The sequence below is a fragment of the Protomyctophum parallelum genome (assembly GCF_964188405.1).
Source record: "Protomyctophum parallelum genome assembly, chromosome: 6".
Lineage (NCBI taxonomy): Eukaryota > Metazoa > Chordata > Actinopteri > Myctophiformes > Myctophidae > Protomyctophum > Protomyctophum parallelum.
The window spans coordinates 30,710,643-30,730,646 of record NC_139701.1 but is presented as its reverse complement, the minus strand read 5'-3'; the positions used below and the strand labels follow the sequence as shown (position 1 = coordinate 30,730,646).

General features: G+C 43.3%; 1 protein-coding gene across 5 annotated transcripts in view; it reads left to right on the top strand.

Annotated features, from left to right (window-relative positions):
- csnk1g2b (casein kinase 1, gamma 2b) overlaps positions 1–20,004 on the top strand; it is a 63,555-nt gene that overhangs the window by 22,948 nt on the left and 20,603 nt on the right. For all 5 annotated transcript variants that reach the window (XM_083766435.1, XM_083766433.1, XM_083766434.1 and 2 more), the window contains exon 3: positions 10,587–10,656. In XM_083766435.1, the coding sequence (XP_083622561.1) occupies positions 10,587–10,656 (70 nt within the window). The remainder of the gene's footprint in view (positions 1–10,586; positions 10,657–20,004) is intronic.

The following is a 20,004-nucleotide window of genomic DNA, read 5'->3' as shown; positions in this document are numbered from 1 at the left end:
TTTGTCAACACACTGCCTTAATTTACTGCCCTTCAAGGCAAAAAGAATACCTCATGTCATTCCTAAGTGAAACTCCGCTTTATGTTGTGGTTTTACTTTCTCTAAAGGGATTTAAAATGTTATGCTTGCAAGTGTTGATCCCATTTGCTCCCATGGAATGCTGGATACATTTTTGAACGTGGCAACGTTTCAAACTCAGTTTACAAGGAGTAGGCTACCATCAATGGACGCACATAGCATCAAGTAGGATTCCCTTTAAATTGTCATTATGAAAGTTTCTTGAATTTTGGCGGAGCAGATTAATGTAGGCTACATTATAGAGCAAGGGAGGAGAACACTGACGGATGTGTACAGCGCAGTCAGCGCACACACACACACACACACACACACACTGTGTTTTTTCAAGTATGAAGTGGCCCTCTGCGAAACTAGAGGAGTTTGAAAATAATGTTCGTTTGGTCCGTGTCCCTTACCGAGAATCCTTAATACTGACGTACAGTTATTTTGGGGAACTAGCCCTTACTCAACCTCCACTCGCTCGACATCTGAGTATAATTGGCCGTCCATTTCTTTCGTCTTTCTTTACATATTATTCTGTTCAGAGCGCAGTGAGTGTAGACAAACTCCTGCTTCCCTCTCTGCCCAGTAGAAAGGCAGCGGGGACTTTGGTGTGCTCAGAACACAGCCGAGCAAACTATGCCTTCTTTGCCTTGCATTGCGGTGCAGTAGCGACGCGCTGTTAGCTTGTAGATTTGTTATTTTTGGTGAACGAAACCGTCGTACTGCAGAAGTATAAATTACACATCATAGAACGTGCGTCTGATGCAGTGAATCCCCCCTGACTGTTTGGTGCCCCAAGCAGCCTCCTAGTTTGCCTACAACTAAGCATGGCCCTGGTTACTAGTCAAAAAGTACTTTGCAGAAAAGTACTTTAGTTAAAGGCCTGTGTTCGATGTCTGCCCAGTGCCTAACTGCAATCATGAGTAAAATCTAAAGCGGAGGGGCGCCCGCTGGCCAAGTGGTCCAGGCCCATGCCACATATAGGCTTTGGCCTGACAGCGCATTGCGTGTTCGAGTCCCGTTCATGATGACCTTGGCTGCGTGTCTCTCCCCTTCACTCTCTCCCTCTTTCCTGTCTATCTTCACTTGATACTATCAATAAAGGCAGAAAAGCCAAAAAACATCATCTTAAAAAATAAAAAGATAAAGATATTTTAAAATATATTTTCGTGAATGGAAATGGCAGCTTCCTTACTCTGAGGTGTAGTTCCAGACTATATAGTATTCGGAGGTTGTGGAATAGTTGTCTGACTACGCGAGACTACAGTAGGTGAAGTATAACTCAAGCGAAGGCGTTACATTGTGTGCGCAATGCGCATATGATTTCAACTTGTATAATATATTTGTGTGTGTGTGTGTGTGTGTGTGTGTGTGTGTTTTTTTTTTTATGAATAAAAACAGCAGTATAACTTTAAAGTATTCTTCCAAATGCATGGTAGGGAAACGTTTTCATGGCAAGAGCAAGGACCGCAACATTTACACTTATTAGCCCACAGAGCCCCATTTGAAAAGTATCAAGGACCCCCAGTTTGACATGCACCTATATATGGACAGTCGCACAGATCCAATTTGCAGGTGGATTTGCGTCCAAAACGGTCTCAATTGTGAGCTTTGGCTTGAGAGAACTCATGGCTTTTGCAACCTGTGATGTTGTGAGCTTGTAGATTAGCTGTTTTCACCAGAGCGTGCGCTGTAGCCACTTCACGCTGTGTGTGTGTGTGTGGCTTATGTTCAAGACAGTTGTATCTCGTGTTGTGTTTATAGCGAACTGAAAACGGCCACGCGATGACGCACGTGCACACATACGCACGTGCGCACTCACAGCTTAAGTAGTTTACACACACACATGCTCACAGCGAAAGTAGTCTGCACACACACACACAACCTCCGTGTTGGCTGGGGGCGGTGTGAAAAAGGGTAGGTGCGTGGAAGAATGCGCTAGGGTCCTTGAGGCTGTTCTTCGTGGCATGTTGTTTGTTGTATGTAGTAATTGTGTCGATGCGTAAGGGGGTTGGAAATATCCCGATCGCTCGCCCGCTGTCTATTGCGAGCAAAATTGACAGCGGGCGAAACAACTCAAGTTACGCGGAAAATTGTGTCCCAGTATTAATCAGTGACCATCCCAAAATGCAATTCACTTGTGACACTGGTGACACGTGATTTCTGGGGAGAGGAGTTTTGCCGCCCTGTGGCTGCGGGGGGTACTGCACCCGGGTGCGTTTTTAATTCACTAATAAATTAATTAATAATCATTAATGTGTCAAATCGAAAAAAGGGCTTCGTTACGCCCTCCATATTCATATGGTCAATGCCTGTGTGAAAAGTGGGAGCGATTGGTGCAGGCAATAAGGAGTTACGGCACTGTTTCTGACACACAGACAGACAGACACACACTCAGACATTCGCTTAATTATAGAGTGATACGGGTATATTATATATCCCCACCACAGCAGATGGTCAGGGAAGGTGATTTTCAGACTTTTCCAGACCTTTGTTATCTAGGCAGGAGTTGACCAATGCATTACAATTGCAGATTAGCAACTGTGATATGAACAATGGGGCATATTCTAGTTTTTCTTTTAGTTTCTTGTCCAGAATTAGGAATGTAATGTCATGATCTGATTTGATTTTAAGGCCAGAGACTTGTGCGAGCATTTCAAATTCAGTCCTGAATTTCCTGAAGAAATGTATGTTTAACTTCTTCTTGTTTGGACAAATCTGTCCGAACTACCCCGTCGATACTGCAGGCTTGTAATGGATATTGATGTTGTGCTACTTTTTGTCTTTCTGCCGTAGTTCCATCCTCATCTCATTCTTCATTCTTCATTGTACATTCATTCATTGTTGGTTTATTTGCTTGACCTGTTCTGATCTCCCTGAGCTGTGGTGCAGATCATACTTAGCCTTTTTGACATCAGATGGAGAGCTGTTTAATCCCAGGCAAAGGTTGGGTCAATGTTCACACAAGTCCAGGGAGGCCACAGCAGGTTAAAATATACAATCCGCCATCTAATCTGCAATGACATAATGATATATGTTCCCTATGAGCTTAGAGCGCTTTTCTCTCAGTTAGAATACTAATCATGGATGCTTGAAATGGCATCGACCATTTCATTTCACGCCCAGCCCAGTGATTCTATAACTACAGGCCTTGATGTGAGCAGGGCTGTGCTATTTTAAGTATTTTGGTGATATCAACAAATGCCAGGTTTTGTTTCTTACGATGTCGTCTCCTTTAAAGAATAGTGTTGCGGTGTGTAGAACTTAAGAGTGATGGATGGTAAAATGATTATTATTCCATCAATCGATATGCTGATTTATTTATGGACTTGTCAAGAGTTTGAGAAAATCCTCCTCACATCCATTTGCTCAGATCTGAGGTATAGTGCAGCTGACGTGTAGCGCCGGCTGCTGCAGCAGCAGGTCAGACAGTGAAGAGCCCTTCCTTCTGGTCTGTGGGTCAGCTGTCCTGGACATGGGCCAGCAGCACACTCTGCAAAATGCTGCTCCATGCGTGACACCAAGGGCCAGGCTCCACACAGTACCTATTGTAGGGCTGTGTTAAGAGAAGGCTGATAAAAAAGCTTATACTAGATCACTCGTCACGTCTTTAACGAGTTTCATCATTCAAAGTGGTTTGAATATATGTTTTGCTACTATTATTATGCATAAATAACTACACTTGATTTAATTGTGCTCGTCTAATGCGCCACCTATCCTACTATAAATGCGCCACACAAGTGTGTGCGTGTATGGTTGTAATGCACGTAACTCGAGAACCGTTTGCCCCACCGACTTCAAATTCGACACACGCGTTCCACACCCCCGCAGGGAATGCAGTACTCGGCCTCGAGTCGGTGGCATACACTGTTGTCCAGAAATACCACTAAGGCTCTGATCAGGCTCTGCCAGTGGGCCTAATGAGGCCAACTCCTCTCACCTGTGCAATTTCCAGCCTCTGCCTCAGACAATTGATTGCCATGGCAACCCCACACCTGCCAATTGATTACTTAACCAGTCCACTTTTCACAGTCAGTTTGCATTCTTCAGACACAGACAGACAGACAGATATCTGCTATGACATAGTTATAATAGTACTAGTTATTGTACTATTACAGTTGATCTTGAAATGCTGATTATCCTTAAATACAGCTCTTCTCTCATCCATACCACGAGACCGTATGCATGCATCCAGAAGTTATGTTGTAGAATTTTGTTATTCTTTACCAGTATCCTACATTATACAAAGTAGTTCTGACCAAGCAATCTGATCAAAATAATTCTCCCCTAATTTGTAACATGCAAACAAAAGATTCTTTCTCCAGATGTTTATTTACAGCTCTGTGCTAATATAAGGATTATGAAAAGAAAGAAAGTTGGGTCTTGAATGGTTACATTTACGGGGTCTTTGTCGTGAACATTGTGTTCCTCTAAACTTCTGAGACTGTTTTTGGAAGACATGGCCTTGGGGGTGAAAAGTAAGATGATTATCTTACCACTGCCTAGTCCCTGGTTTAGGACAGGTACACATTACAGTGGCCTCTCATCAACTTTCACTGGTATATTCAAACTGCCAAAATTAGTAGCTTGTTTCCAACTTTCCATCACATCTGTGCTTTTCCATGACGAGGTAAATTATGGGCGATTGCTATCTTTGGCCATGGTGTTTTAAATTTATGACCTTGTATAGCCCTGGAGATATTGGTTGGTCTTTCTGTCTGTCCAACTTTTAAGTCCCAAACAAAGACATCTTAGAAGCTCCTGGCTAAATTGCCATAGCGTTTGATGCTAAAGTAATTGCCTGGGGCAAGTAAAAAGGAATTGTTGGCAAGTGAAACCCGTCTTTGATCTTGCTGCGATGCGTCCGACATCACATTATTTATTACCATCTTTTAATGGTTTGGCGGCTGTGGCTCAGGAGGTAGAGCAGGTCGTCCAATGATCCCTGGGTCGGCGGTTCGAATCCCGGCTCCTCCTGTCCACATGTCGAAGTGCCCTTGGGCAAGACACTGAACCCTACATTGCCTCCAATGAGTTGGTCGGTGTGAGCTTTCCACCATTGGTGTGTGAATGTGGGAGGTGGAAGTTGCCGCTTCACCTCCCAATGTATGAATGAATGAACCATTGTAAAGCGCTTTGAGCACTTGGAAAAGCGCTAAAAAAATGCAATTCATTATTATTATTATTCTTTTAGTCAATTACAATGACTCCACAACACAACAAAATATAATCATGTGCTTGAAATACTACAACTTCATCCTAGCGGAAACAACACACAACCTTGTTAGCTTGTAGATCTGAAAGGTCTCAGACTTGATGTCATTGCTAGGCAACCCTGAGTCACAGCACAGTACAGCGCCGGTGCTATCAGTGGAAAACATTGTCTGGAGCCCTGCACTGTGTACAACTGACATGACTACTGATTGTTTTGATATGTACAGTTTTGCTTTAACCTGTCCATGCTACAAGATAATTGTTGTTGGAACCAAGTTGGAAGTTGATGTGAGTGTCGCTCACATCAACTTGGTTATCCAAGTGGTTATTAAGACCCATACCACATAGGCTCTGATGCCTGATAACAAGGCCCCTGTTGGATCCCCGGGCCAGACGGACCTTTGCTGCATGTTACTGCCCGACTCTCCTTGTTTCCTGTCTTTCTACTCTGTAACTATGATTAAAAAGGCAAGAATAATTAAAAAATCTAAAACTTGATTGATTGTGTTGGACAATCACCAGGCAATGCTTTTGATTTAAAAGTGTCTTGTGAGAGAAATCTGTGTTGCCCCTTCGGCAATGGTACCCCTATGCAGAGAAAGTAGAAAATTAAATAGGATTTGAATACTAGGGGGAAAAAACATGACAATGTGCTTCAACATTACCCTGGTGTTGGCACTTCAGCACCACTATATTGAAGGGAACGATTATGCTTGCGATGACCTGAAAACTGGGATGAGAATGACAGTTCCGAAATCTGTCTGCTGTTTTATAACACAGTGGTTGGACATGGTAGTTGTTTCTTTTTTATATTTCAGAGTTGAATCCTTGTTGCATGACAAAAGATAATGCATCAGACATTTCCTGGTTTGCCCTTAGTCATTTAGTCTATCATGCCGGGAGATGAGTTGAGTCTAAGTACGTAAAGCTGCCATAAGCCTCTGTTTTCCACTGTAAGCTGTTTTGGAAGGTCCTGTGGTTCGGTGCCATCTGTTTTGATTTATTATTTATATATATATTTTACCCACCGCCGTTCGTTCACTGTGCCTCCTCCTCCTCGGCATGGCCTGACTTGCGTGACATGTGCCCGCATCTCCCCAGTTTCACATAGGATGTGGATGATGTCACGGTGTCGCCCCGCCCTGCCTGTCTCAGCCCGGTCATGTGTCGTCCTCCTACTCTATGCTCCACTCCACTCCACTCTCAAACACACACGGTCTCTGTCACTGGATGTCTTACAGTATTTTTCACTTTAACTCTCTCACTCCCTCTTGTTTCATGCTCTCCCACTCTCCCAGTCTCCCTCTTTCTCCCTCTCTTGCTGTCAGTGTACTGTACGATTGAAAAGAATGGTAGCTAGGGTTGCACTCTGCACTGATACTGCTGGTATTGGGTCGTACTCTGCATCGGCAAAGTCTGCCAAAGCCCAGAAAAGAGATTCCCCACACCTCATTTACCTACTTTGTCTTTTCTTGCATACATTCTGACATTTCTTGTTTGCAACCCTAGCAGCTAGGAATGCTCCGAAAAAGCCATGACATCAGATTAACGTTTAGGTTGTAAAGCTGCTACTAGAGATGTAATGAAAAATATGTTCTGAATGGTTGATTATATATATGCTGCTCGTCACCAAGGCCTTAAGGTGTTTGCGGAACTTATGTCAATCACATTTGCACACTACAGCCGAATATTGCTTCCGCACTTCGTCTTCACATAGATAGACATGGTCTTTCACCCTTTGAGCAGTGTTGTGGCCCCTTCTCTGCTGAGAAGGTGGTCATCTCGTTTAAGTACTTTATGAAAAGTCTGATTGGGTATGAAAATAGGCAGCAGGGCCACTGCGCCAGGGCACGCAACACACTGATTGTATTGTATAATCAAGGTTGCTCAGAGAGAGAGAGCTCAGGGCTCCAGACAAAAAAAATTCACCTACGTCCCGGAACTGTCCCAAAATACAATTTGAACCGTCCCAAAGTAAATTTATACCGTCCCGAGAAAAAAAAGAAAAAAAAAGAAGCACCACTCAAATTGCAAAATTAATAACTGTATTCCTATTGTAATATAAATACAATAGGCCTACATGCAGTACATTATTTGTTTGGCTTCATGTTTCTTCTGTAGATGGAGAAAATACACTGATTTTAGTCAAAATGCTCCCAGATGAAAAATAGGGCTGGGTTAAAAATGTCGAATTAGAGGCTTTGTAATTAATTAATCTAAATTAATCACATATCAATATTCGACCTGAGATTGAGAACAGTGATGTTTATTTTCAGATGGATTGTTATTTTGGTGAATCAATGAATGGTGACTACAGTAGCTTATACAACTCTGGTGGTATGCTGCTTGATCAAGACCAACAGATAAACGTGCAGTAATGCAGGTAGTCTATGAATACTCAAATGGATATAGGTGGCATGAGAAAACAAATAAAAAACTTTATTAGGGGGAACACGGCATAAAATCAATAAAAACTGTGGAATGAGAGCGTTTTGGGGAGTGCATTCTACAGTGTTGGGGCAGCAATTCCAGAACAATCTGAGCATTAGAAAACATCTGTTGCTTCAGAGGATACCAACATATTATTTAATGTGCCGTAACCGTTTTATCTGGTCAGCTGTGGGTTGGACCGACGTGGCTGCAACTCCTACTTGAAGTTGACTTGGACTTGGAATAACATTAGCCCCATATGGAACCTCCGTTATAATGTAGCTCTATCAGAGGGAGAGGTTCTATGCGAGACATGTTAAAGAGACATGCTAGCAAGCCTAGCATGGAAGCTAACGTTGGTGTAGTGTAGCGGTAGCCCCGTGTCCATATGGAACACAAGACACAACCATGGTTTTATCCACGCTTCCAACCGATTTAAATGTCCCATCCACGGGGCAAAAGCAATATGATATTGATTCCTTTAGTTTGGGTGAATGGTGGTGTGTTGTTGTCAACTTGTCTGACTGACGGCACTGCAGACAGTGCAAAAAGTCTCAGCAGCGCTGCTAGTCTCATGCTGTTCGCCGCTGCACACGTTATGCGCATTTTCAATGTTAAAAACTCCTCTAGTCCCGAAACCTCCCGAATTAGATACATTTAATTCCCAAATAGATATTTTATATGCCCCGGGACGTCGGGACGCCGTTAATCTCGAGCCCTGAGAGAGCTTCTCCAATGTATTGACAATGACGTGATATAATTATCACAGGGAATGTACTTGAGACATAGAATGAAGCATTGGCGAGACGGGGCTTGCAGGAGAATTGTGTGATGTATGGATAAAATGTGTACGAGTAATGTACAGAAATGTGTTTTGCCTAAACCGGCCATATGGTGGCGCTATAACAGGACGTTGAGGAATATTTTGGTCAGAGGTTCGTCGTTGGCGTCCAGGGAGTGTGTGCAAAGTTTGGCATGGATCGGGCCAATGGTGCCGGAGATTAGCTGGTAACGGACGGAAGGAAGGACGGACACACACACACACACACACACACACACACACACACACACACACACACACACACACACACACACACACGGACGGAGTGCAAAACATACTCTCTCCCCATGCCTTCGGCCTGGTGGAGACAATAATTGGCCTTAATATGAAAAGGGTTGAAAACCACTGCAACATTATGTGGAATACGTCCACTTTCAGTACGCTCCAATGTTAAGGAGTAGACTAGTGTATACACTGGATGCAGAGCTGATCACTTTAGGCTCTGTAGCCTCACATTTTTCACAGTATTGTAGAGTAGAAGTACATTGATAGTAATTTTAGCATCAAACAACCAAAACCACAGCTCAACTTCCAATATAATAAGCATAAATCATTGCTGTCGGGAGGAAACCACCTACGGTAACTCCTTTTTGTCTCCACCAGGCCGAAGGCATGGGGAGAGTGTGTGTCCGTCCTTCTGTCCGTTACCAGCTTTGCACACACATACCCTGGATTCCAACGATGAACCTCTGCCCCACATTTTCCAGAACGGCCTGTTATAGCGCCACCATGAGGCAGCTTTTCACATTTTTTACCATAACAGCACTGATCTGCGTGAAACGTTGCATGCAAACTCTCTAGAGGCCAAGGACAAACCTTTGACCTGCATTTTTCACATCTGCCTTTTATAGCGCCACCAGGAGGCCGACTTTTGTAAACCACATTTTCTTTTATATTACTCCTCCAGATTCTGTCCAAAAATCTCGCAAATCGTTACGCAGTATGTCTATAGTCATGTGCTCAAGACGGATCTGTCCGATATTTCATATTCCATCCTAATTGGCTAACCTTGGCTTTCAAAGTTTGCAAGATTGGCCCTTTTTGAACAAAAAGCCTCAAATCATGAAGTCTAATTTATGTGAAATCTTTCACACACTTTCTTACTAGGCTGAGGAATATATCACACCCTTTTCACGGTTTCATTGGTCTGTTATAGCGCCACCAGCAGGTGGATTTTTGCAAAACACATTTTTGGAACAAAATGCCTCAAATCATTCAATTGTCATCAAAGACGTATGAAGAAATGTCACCCTTTTCACATTGGCCTATTATAACGCCACCCGACCTGTCTTGGTAAATTAGTGCTATTGAAAACCCTTTACGTCTGTGTTTGGTGCTTGGTTCCAAAAAATATAGAACCAATGAAAAGTAGTAAAAAGTGCTTCGGATCAAAACCTTAACTCCATTGGACCCTCAAACTGTCTGCTAAAGCAACTAACTCCACCACCTCTCCCCCTCTCATGCAATATTGACAATTCACAACACGCTTTGTTTTCAAAATATAAGGTTTTTCTTCACTTCCTAAATATATATATATATATATATATATATATAATTATATATATAATTATTTTTTTCTTCATTTCCTGAACATTTTGGAGTTAGGTGGTTTCTTCTCGACAGCAGATATTTCAGTTAGTATAGGGTAGGGTAGGATAGCCATTTCACCATGCCATTGATCATACATGGTGTTGCCTATACTGTAAACATCGCTAGTACTCAATTAAAGTGCTGTTTTTTTCCTGAAAATAGTCAATTTAATAGGCTACATTATATGACAAAGACGACAACTGTCTATAATGCTGACTGAGTCTGTCTTTGTTTAGTCTTGGCTCTCATTACATTTTCTATTGATTTGCTATTTTGAGTTGTCACGTTGTCTTTCCTGAGCAAATGCCACTACAACACCCAACCATCCCTAAACGCGAGTACCCTACAGAAAATGGAATGCTCAAATATTTATTTAATGCTGCATATTAATTCAACTGTGGATTCTGAATGTTGTGTCTAATGCCTTCCCTTTGTTTCCTTCATCTTTCAGGAACCCATAAAGTCCAGAGCGCCACAGCTCCATTTGGAGTATAGATTTTACAAACAGTTGGGAAATTCAGGTAAGAGGGATTGTTGTATAGGGCCATTATGTTTCTGGGGCCTGAGTGAATGTGGGCTGGGCCTGCACACTGGGTGGATGTGTTTTTAAAAACAATGTACTTTATGGGTTCACACCCAAACATACCACAAAGCAGCCAGGCAGACAGACAGACACACACATTACTGAAGGGGCTTTCGCACCACTATAGGAACTAGTGGAAGGAGTGAAAGCTTCCTTGTTTGCCTTCAATACGATGTATAGCTTTTTGAGCAGTGCTGCCCAGTGCCCAGCCCATGGCAATGTGCTGTGATGCATTAGCTGTTGCTCTCTATGGCCGCGCAGTGGCAGCTCTTTGATCTTGGATGGTTGACCGGCTCACTGCTCAGGGGGAGAATCAGATGGTTGGGAGGGACGGGGACCTGGAAGGCTTCACAACATTGCCTGCTTGCCTGCCTAGGCTCATCTGTCATGTGTGTCGTCTCTTTTTCCAGTGTACGGCGGTGGATAACAAAGGAAACAGGATATGATGTGACGAGGTTGAAGAAAAGCTTTATTTTTGTATCCAAAAGCCGTCCAGCAGTCAAGACAAAACGATGAGAACAAAAGGAAATTCTCCGTGGTTTCTCTGGATTTACGCAACACACAGTACAACTCTTAGCCGAATGATGAGTTTTAACCGGACCCAGGACCCTTTCTTCTTGGCAAACCTGGCCTTAAATAGCATAACTAGGTCCTCCTCTCTACTGGACATGCAGCGGGCGTTTCCTGACTTTTGCCAATGAGATCCAATGGGATCTGAGACCCAGCTCCTTCCGGTCTAGAGAGAGGCGGGACTAGTCACAGAGAGGACAAAGGACCTGATCCGGTTCTAACTGGGCGATGCTCTTTAGCTGATAAACCGTTTTTAAACTTTAACAAAACTTGAACGTAACTGTACACAATTTATAAACATGGTTACTCATACCTTAACAGTATATAAAAATGGAATGGAAACACTTGTAGTCAGAAAATGTTACGAAACTATAACGTGAAAACTGAACACTCTAAATGAAATGAATTAAGAACAGTGTGACCAGTGGAATTTAAAACTAAGCACAAACATGACGAAACCCTATGTTCTTTATCATACCTTTTACAGGAGACTTTAAACTCCCTACAATTAGTTAGAGTTTTAGATTTATTATATAATCCTTGAGTTTTAACTGTGGCTTTCTTTACCAGTACCAAATGGTTTAGCAACTGTTCCCCTTTTTCTTGTGGCAGACAATAGGATCTGGTTTCATTCACACCTATGAGCTGCTTCAAAGGTTTTTTAGAACAATAGATGTTAAATTTAGTCAGAAGCCCCGGAGTGAGAAGACCTTTTGGTCTGTGACCACTAAACCAGTTTACTTGACTCAGTAAAAACAGTACCATAGATATTTAGTTAGTTAATTTATAGAAAATTATACGACATTCCTCCCTTTTATGGTGCTATATGCTCCATAAACAATTTAACTAAATGAACTGTAAGAAAGGTCCTCCCTTTTATGCTTAAAAATCCCACAAAAAGAAAAAGAAAATGGAAAAAAAAAACCTAAATTGATAAAACACATTTTTTACCCCCCCCCCCTTTTAACCGACCAAAACTTGTCGGTTAAACCAAATAGGAGGAATGAACAGAACATCAACTAATCAATCTAAACCAAAATACACATAAAAAATATACTTAAAGTAGACATTATAATAGAACACTTTTTTTTTTTTTTTTTTTTTTTTTTTTTTTTAAACTCCAATTTCAACAAAATAACTCTGAACCACAGAATGTCTATTTTCTTTTCTTCTCATGCCAAAAAAATGCACAAGAGTCGAGGTGGGCCCGGCCGGACCTCAGAGCACAGATAGAGGGACAGATGTTTAGAATAGAGTTGAGTGACAGAAAGGTAGGGCATGCCATAGTGACACAGACGGGGTTTTTTGGGTACTTTGGGCCAATATTTCCAAGCACGAAACTGTGCGGGGGAGTGACAGGGTGAATCTTCCTCAGACTTCCTCTGCGTAGTTACACAGCTCCAGATCCGTGTATAATGATACATCCGTTCCATCGTCCATTCTCGCTTCCATGTCTTTGGTACCCTGGGTGAGTACGGACATCTGGATGGCCTGCAGTGCCATCGTTCCGCTCGTTCCCCCCGTGAGCCCTTTGATCACCAACACTCGGATGATTGGTAGACAGCAACATAACACGATCGCTGCGATGACGAGTAATCCTACGATTCCCATTCCTGCTGTGGCCAAGTATGCCCCCCATCCGCCTAGATGATTTTCCAGCCACCCAGTCAACCCGACAGTGGCTCCGGCGTGTGCATGAAGTTCAGCCCTCAGCTGGTGTAGATGTCCCATTGCCTGAGTGAACGTACCGTTCACCGCTGTAGAATTTGGGATGTATGTACAACAAAAATCGCCAAACATGGCACATACCCCTCCCTGGGCGGCTAGAACTACGTTCAGCACCTGCCGATTTTGCCACGTCATCTGACTGGTGGCTGCCAGTTGTTTGCCAATCGCCCCCATGGCAGAGATAGTAAAATTCAAAAATCTCTGTTGATTGTAGTACATGTAATTAATCCATTCTGCGTCCACCACGATTCCAATTAGCGGGGAAAACAGGCTACCAAAAGCAATTGCCGCTTCATCAATGGCTTTAAATTCCTTTGGTACGCCATGGGGTGTGCCAAATGCATCGAAATATACCTGGGGGGTAGGCCGCGGCCCCTCTTCTCGTCGGACTCTCCTAGAGCCGGACCCTACCCTAGCGTTGACCTTCTCTGTTGGAATGATGACTACTGGTTGAACCACCTGTACCCTGGCGCACCTACCCGTCCAATTTAAAGGCAATGTTTTGTATAAATGATTTTCTCCGCACAGCCAGAACTGATCTGTGACAGCCCTTGTGGCGTAGTAAAGTGGGCATGCTTGGGGAGCTGGGACCGTAACCTTTCCCTTTAGCATCGCCCCTAATTCAAGTCTGGGCAATTTCCCATTCTTGGGCTGGCACAGATGTTCATAAACCTGGGTGTCCTGGGGTGCATATGATAAATCCCAGATTGCTTCACACCGTTCCTCAGTAAAATTCCCCATCTCCACTAGTGATGCTGTCTGTGTCCCCAGTCTACCCCTTTCAAAGCATTCGAACGTACCCACTAGTTTCAGCACTCCACTAGGGATTGTAGAAGGCTCTGTTTGCACCTGTATGTCCAGTTCACTAGACATCTTTCCTTGGGTTGGCAGTGACTCGTCATAATGTTCGGCAGATCCCATATATTGTAAGCATTCTGCCAGGCAGGGAGGCACTAAACTTGGGTCAGATTCATTAGTTAATACTCCATTAGAACTTAGTATAGCTTGTTTCTTTTCTCTCTCACAACTTCTCCAACTGAAACGTGTATTTAACACAGTGAGATGAGTCTGATGTGCCTGTGCACAGAAGTAACAGTCTGACTTGCCTATTGCCATAGTAGAAAAGACGCTCCATTGATACCAAGAATTAGCTCGTGCCATGTGATATAATGGTTCCAGAATGTCACCTGGGTTTGTGTTAAACAAACTACCCACATGAAACGAGCCAGTTGCTTTTGCAATCTTTTCATCGTCTGGAGTGACCTTTCTCACAATTCTATGCTTAGCTATTTTTACACTGGGCTTATTGTTGGATTCTGGAGTGTCGTCCGTTCGTACCCTGGAGGCATGAGTGACCGGCGACGTAATTGTGGAGGTGACAAAACTACCTAAAGTACTTTCCATAAGGGGAAACTCAGTTCCAACCGAGTTGGTATATATTAACGCTGGGCTAGGAGAGGTAACGCTACCTGGGGGGGTGGGAGGATTCCTAGTAGGAGCATTACGGGGAGTATTTGCCGGGCTGAGTAGGTGATGTGTAATGACAATGGAAGTTACAGGTGCATCAGATATTTCCTGAAGGAATGAAACCACTCCAAAAATAGCATTCAACCTAGACAATGGACTTGAGGGATGCCGGCTGCTGCCGCGTGGAATTGGCTTCACAGGAGTCTGGGTCGGCTTAGAGCCTGCTGACTCCCGGTGAGGCTGGATGATTGGTAAAAAATGAGCCTCCTGTACCGGTTGCATGAGTGTGGAGTACTCAGGCTTGGCCGTGGACATGGGCTGCTGGGTACTGGTACTGAATGGACTAGACATTGTACCTTTGTGGCCGACGCCGTTCTCGGACTGGTCTTGGGTCCCTGGGGAGAGCAGTCTGTGGTTCTCTCCCCTGGACCGGAACCCCAGTTGGCTCAGCGCTGCTGTCCTGGCTGTTGCCGTCGGCAGGTGGGTTTGGAGGGACGAAGTCGATGTTGATGGTGCTGAAGCGGCCGCCGGTGTCGAGGTTGGTGTCTTCCATGTCTGCTGGAGGAATGTGAGGCCGATCCATATCATCCTCAGTGCCATCATTGTCATCCTGAGAGCGCGCTGCGAGTGGTGGTTCCTTCCGTCGGATGATGAGGTCTGGGCTGTCGTTTGCTGGTGCCTTCACACAATGGTTTAGGTGATACCACGTGGGTGACCCCTCCACCTGTAATGCTGTACCAGTGCACCTGGTTACTAGGAACGGTCCGGATCTCCGCCCATGGAACCACTTCCTGCGGAAAATTTTTACGTACACCTTGTCCCCTGGCAGGATAGTGTTAGATGGTGTGCGCCCGGCTTCCTCCTTCTCCTCCTGTTCCTGTTTGGTACAAACATAAGAATATATGCTTCTATGCAATTTTGACATATACTTTACATATGCCTTCACTTCATCCTCTAATATTGAGAGGCTTGGACCCTTCCCCCCTACATGAATGCCAGGGGTATTCATCCGTCGGCCCATTGCAAGTTCATGCGGGGTCATGTGCAGGTGTCGAATTTCACTCGATCTGCACGCCATCAATGCCAGGGGTAAGCCTTCCATCCAATTAAGACCTGTTTGCTCACAAATCTTAGTAAGTCGATTCTTCAGGACGCCATTCATTGATTCCACCATGCCTTGGGACTGGGCATGATAGACGGCTCCTAAACGCTGCTTTATACATAGTTTCTGCAGAATCAATTTTACTGTTTTATCAACAAATTCTTTTCCATTGTCTGATGAAATCCGAAGTGGTATCCCGAACCGCGGGAACACTTCTCTGCATAAAAAATTTGCGACTGACTGTGCATCCTTTCTCTTAGTGGGTGTGGCCTCCACCCATCTTGAAAACCTGTCAACGACTACAAGCAGATATCGTTTGCCCGAAATGGGTTTGATCATATCCACATAATCTATTACCAGTTCTTGCATTGGGCCCTTTGGCGTGGGTATGTAGCCTGGTGCTGTTAATACCCCCCTTCTCACATTGTTTGTCAAGCAAATCGTGCATCGACCCACAATATGATCAATTTGTTCTAAGAGATATGGGGCCCAAAATCCATATTCTTTTGTGATTTTCCTCTTAACCTCCCCCCTTTTTTTTTTTTTTTTTTTTTTTTTTTTTTTTATATAATCCTTGAGTTTTAACTGTGGCTTTCTTTACCAGTACCAAATGGTTTAGCAACTGTTCCCCTTTTTCTTGTGGCAGACAATAGGATCTGGTTTCATTCACACCTATGAGCTGCTTCAAAGGTTTTTTAGAACAATAGATGTTAAATTTAGTCAGAAGCCCCGGAGTGAGAAGACCTTTTGGTCTGTGACCACTAAACCAGTTTACTTGACTCAGTAAAAACAGTACCATAGATATTTAGTTAGTTAATTTATAGAAAATTATACGACATTTGCATCAAAGTGCCTTACAGGAACCTCACCTCATTATTTATTCAGAAATAATTTGCTGACATTTGACCACTACTTAGTCAAAGCGACAGCGAGAGCTAAAACGTTATAGTTCCATAGACAGACACTATTTCCTGTGATATGAGCGACCTGATGATCCTATAGGAGCAGACATTAAGTGTATAATCGTTATCTTTGAGGACAGCAGAATTGTAGAATTTGTTTTTTTTTCTACTCTGCCTACCAAACCAAACAATAGGGCTCTGAATCTTCTGCTATCTCAAGATTTGATTACGATTCTTGGGGTCCCGATTAGATCAAACAAAATTGATCGATTATCATAAAAAACTAAAAATCTCAATTATTTCAGTCTTGTTCTGAGAGGAGGAAGAAACATCTGCACACTTGTTTCTAGAGCTCCACAAGAGACTTACCTTTTTAATGGCAAAAATGCAATGTTTCAACCCTTTAGGTCTTAATCAGGCAAAAGTATTCTTATTGTTCTGGACTTTAAAAACCAAGTCTAGCTCTAGCTAGTAAAAATTATATAATACTATATAGAGGGTAGTGTAAAAGATTCTTGGCTTTGATGGTACTTCTATTTGATGCAGAAACACAACATTATTGCTTTCGTGCAAGTAATTTTAACGAGGGTCAACGAGGGTCAGCTGGATAGTGACACACACCTCCAACTGCTGTGCTGAAGTGACTGGGGTCACTTGACTGAAGACATGATAATGTTTACTGTGATTATGGTAAACTTGCATTTCATATCACAAACACCATATAGTAAAAACTCCTGTAACTGGTTTTTCTTGTTGCTATTATTGGAAGTTATGAATCGATTTTGAATCTTATATAACGAGAATAGAGATTCTAATTCAAATATTTTTTTCCCCACACGCCTACCAAACAATCATTTTAAAGTGAGAATGATCCATTTAGCTGTAGAGGGGGCTTATCCATGTGAGAGCAAGTGGGTGAATCTAGCCTATTGCTTGACCCTGCTATGATGGCGTGTCTGTTGCAGTATTGTTGCATCTCTGTGACTGAATAGGGTCTAGCTTTGTCTCCATGTAGCCTATGGCTGATTTCCATTGATGACTGTTGAGACAATAACGTGTATTCAAGTGTAACAGTCATGTTGTACTTGTTGAAGTTATTGTGTAGCCAAATGACAGTGTCATATATCACACTGCTGTATTGTATTGTTCTGTTCTGTTCTATAATGAATTTAGTACTATGAACTGAGATTGAATTGATTAAGTGATAAGCATTATATCTGTTATACTCTGGTTGGTGTTCACTCTAAGGATATAGTCTTGCTAGCAGCCAGTTTAGCATTAAACTAATGGAAAGGGCCAGGGAGATACGATACAATGTCATGTCCACATGAGATAACTATAATTTTTCCCTCACCATACTAACTACTGGCCATTACAGCTATCAAACTAAGACTTCTTTATTTGGTATCTAGGAAGGTTAATATAGTCAGAACGCTCACTTTTGTTATCACATCAGTTTGTATGTCCCCACCCCCCAGCCATGCATGCACACGCACGCACGCACACCTTTTTGAAAAGTGTGTGGTGTTCTAGTATAGTGCTCACCTGCCAGTTCCCTGGCTGCATGTGCCAACAGCCCTTAACTGTTAATAGGGAGCTGGGGCATTAGGGCTGTCCTAACCTATTTATAGATGGCCTTCTCCAAGCAGTAGGGCCATTATCGTATATCTACTCGGATTGCCTTCTCAGCCAGAGTGCATGTCTTTCTGCCCTGCCTTCATGGTTGACTGTTGGCTGGTGAAGAAAGCCAAGAGAAACTCCTAGCATGTATTGCTAAGAGGGGATGAGGGGATAACCTCAGGGGATTGGCATGTCAACTGTACTTGTTTTTGAGCTGTTGACCATGATTTATTTGCTTGCGTAGCCTACTAGTAACACAATGTGTACACACACACACACCCCATTGATTGTAATGAAGCTGTAATCCTGTGTGCTACTCTCCCCTGCCAACCTGGGGAGATCCCCAAACAATGCATGAGGAATGCAGGCCGCTTATCACCTGACGGGGTGGAGTTTACCCGGTAGGATGAGGAAGGAACAACGTTATTCCAACCAGTTCCTTTCCCCTCCATCAGGTGCCCCGGCTGACCAGGGAGAGGCAGTATAGAGACCAGGATTACTGCATGTTTTTTGTGAGGGTAACTAGTACCTACCCTAGTGGACACAGGGAGAACATGCAAACTCCACACAGAAAGGTCCTTTTGCCAACCCAACCTAGGTATGGGCATTGATGACGCAGAGGAGAGAATACGCTCCCAGCACCCACAGCATCGTTGGCAGGATTTGCAACCTTCTAGCTGTGAGGCGACAGTGCAACCGACTTGGACTGTGCCACAGCGCCCCCCCAAAAACTCAGTGAATATATCAGTAAAACTCGCTTTACTGATATTACTGACTCGGAACAAGATTCAACCACGTTCACAGGCTAGAAAACGGGGCATTTAGTTGGCTGCCGCTAAAACATAACTACAATACTGGCCTATCTAGGGCCCAGAAATGAAATGAGTTGAAACAAGGATTGTCCTCAGACTGGTGGCTGCATATTGCTATTCAACGATGCAACTGGAGGGCCCACTTTGGCATCGTACAGTCATCCGGGCAGCAGCTTAAATCTACTTATGTTGTCAACATAGTCAAAGGGGCCATGTGATCCCAGAGCAACTCGGCCTCAAATATGTCACAGCGTGGACTCCTCGGTGTTTAATGGCCGAGAGAAGCTTATGTAGACAGTGTTAATTCTCTCCTGTCTTGGACACATCCCAGCTGCTGGGGAATCCTGCTCCTGTGCTCACCAACTCGTTACAACATTCCCATTTACACTAATTATTAATATTCCAGAGAAAGTGGATGTGGAAGATGATAATTCATGAGAAAAAAATCTGGACTTTCCTTCATAGATCGATTAGTATTAGTAATTAGGGGTGGCCATTTGGAGACATTTTTATTAACTGGTTACTGTTAGGCTTTGTGGGATAATTAACCGTTAGCCGTTATGGAAAACAATCGCTATTTCTTAACCATTAAAAAAAAACATACAGGATCTTTCGCGTCCCAATCCGCCCGGATGGAGGAATTGGCAACCACAACATTACGTGTGTTATCGTGAACACATGCACTGTGATGACCACACTTTCCCAGTAGCCTAAAGGTGTTTCGAGACCACAAAATGGAATGAGCGGGTCAATTTGGTTACACACCCAACGTTAAATTACTGTGTACATTTTATATCCGTTTATATGAACATATATCAATAATATACCACTCGAGGGAGGGTGAAGACGGCTACAGATCTTGCATGGAAAAAGAGTGAGCTGGCGAGATGGGACTGGTTTTTTGTTTTTAACCAACACTGACCTGCACAACCAAAGTGAAGCGATTGGAAACAAATATCTTCAGTCCCCAAGCCTCTAGCCTGACTTTAGCCATACTGATAAAGTGGATTCACTCTTGCTTCCTCCCCTATATCATAGCGGTGAATTGTTTGTCTGTTACCAATTTCTTAACGACTAACGGATAT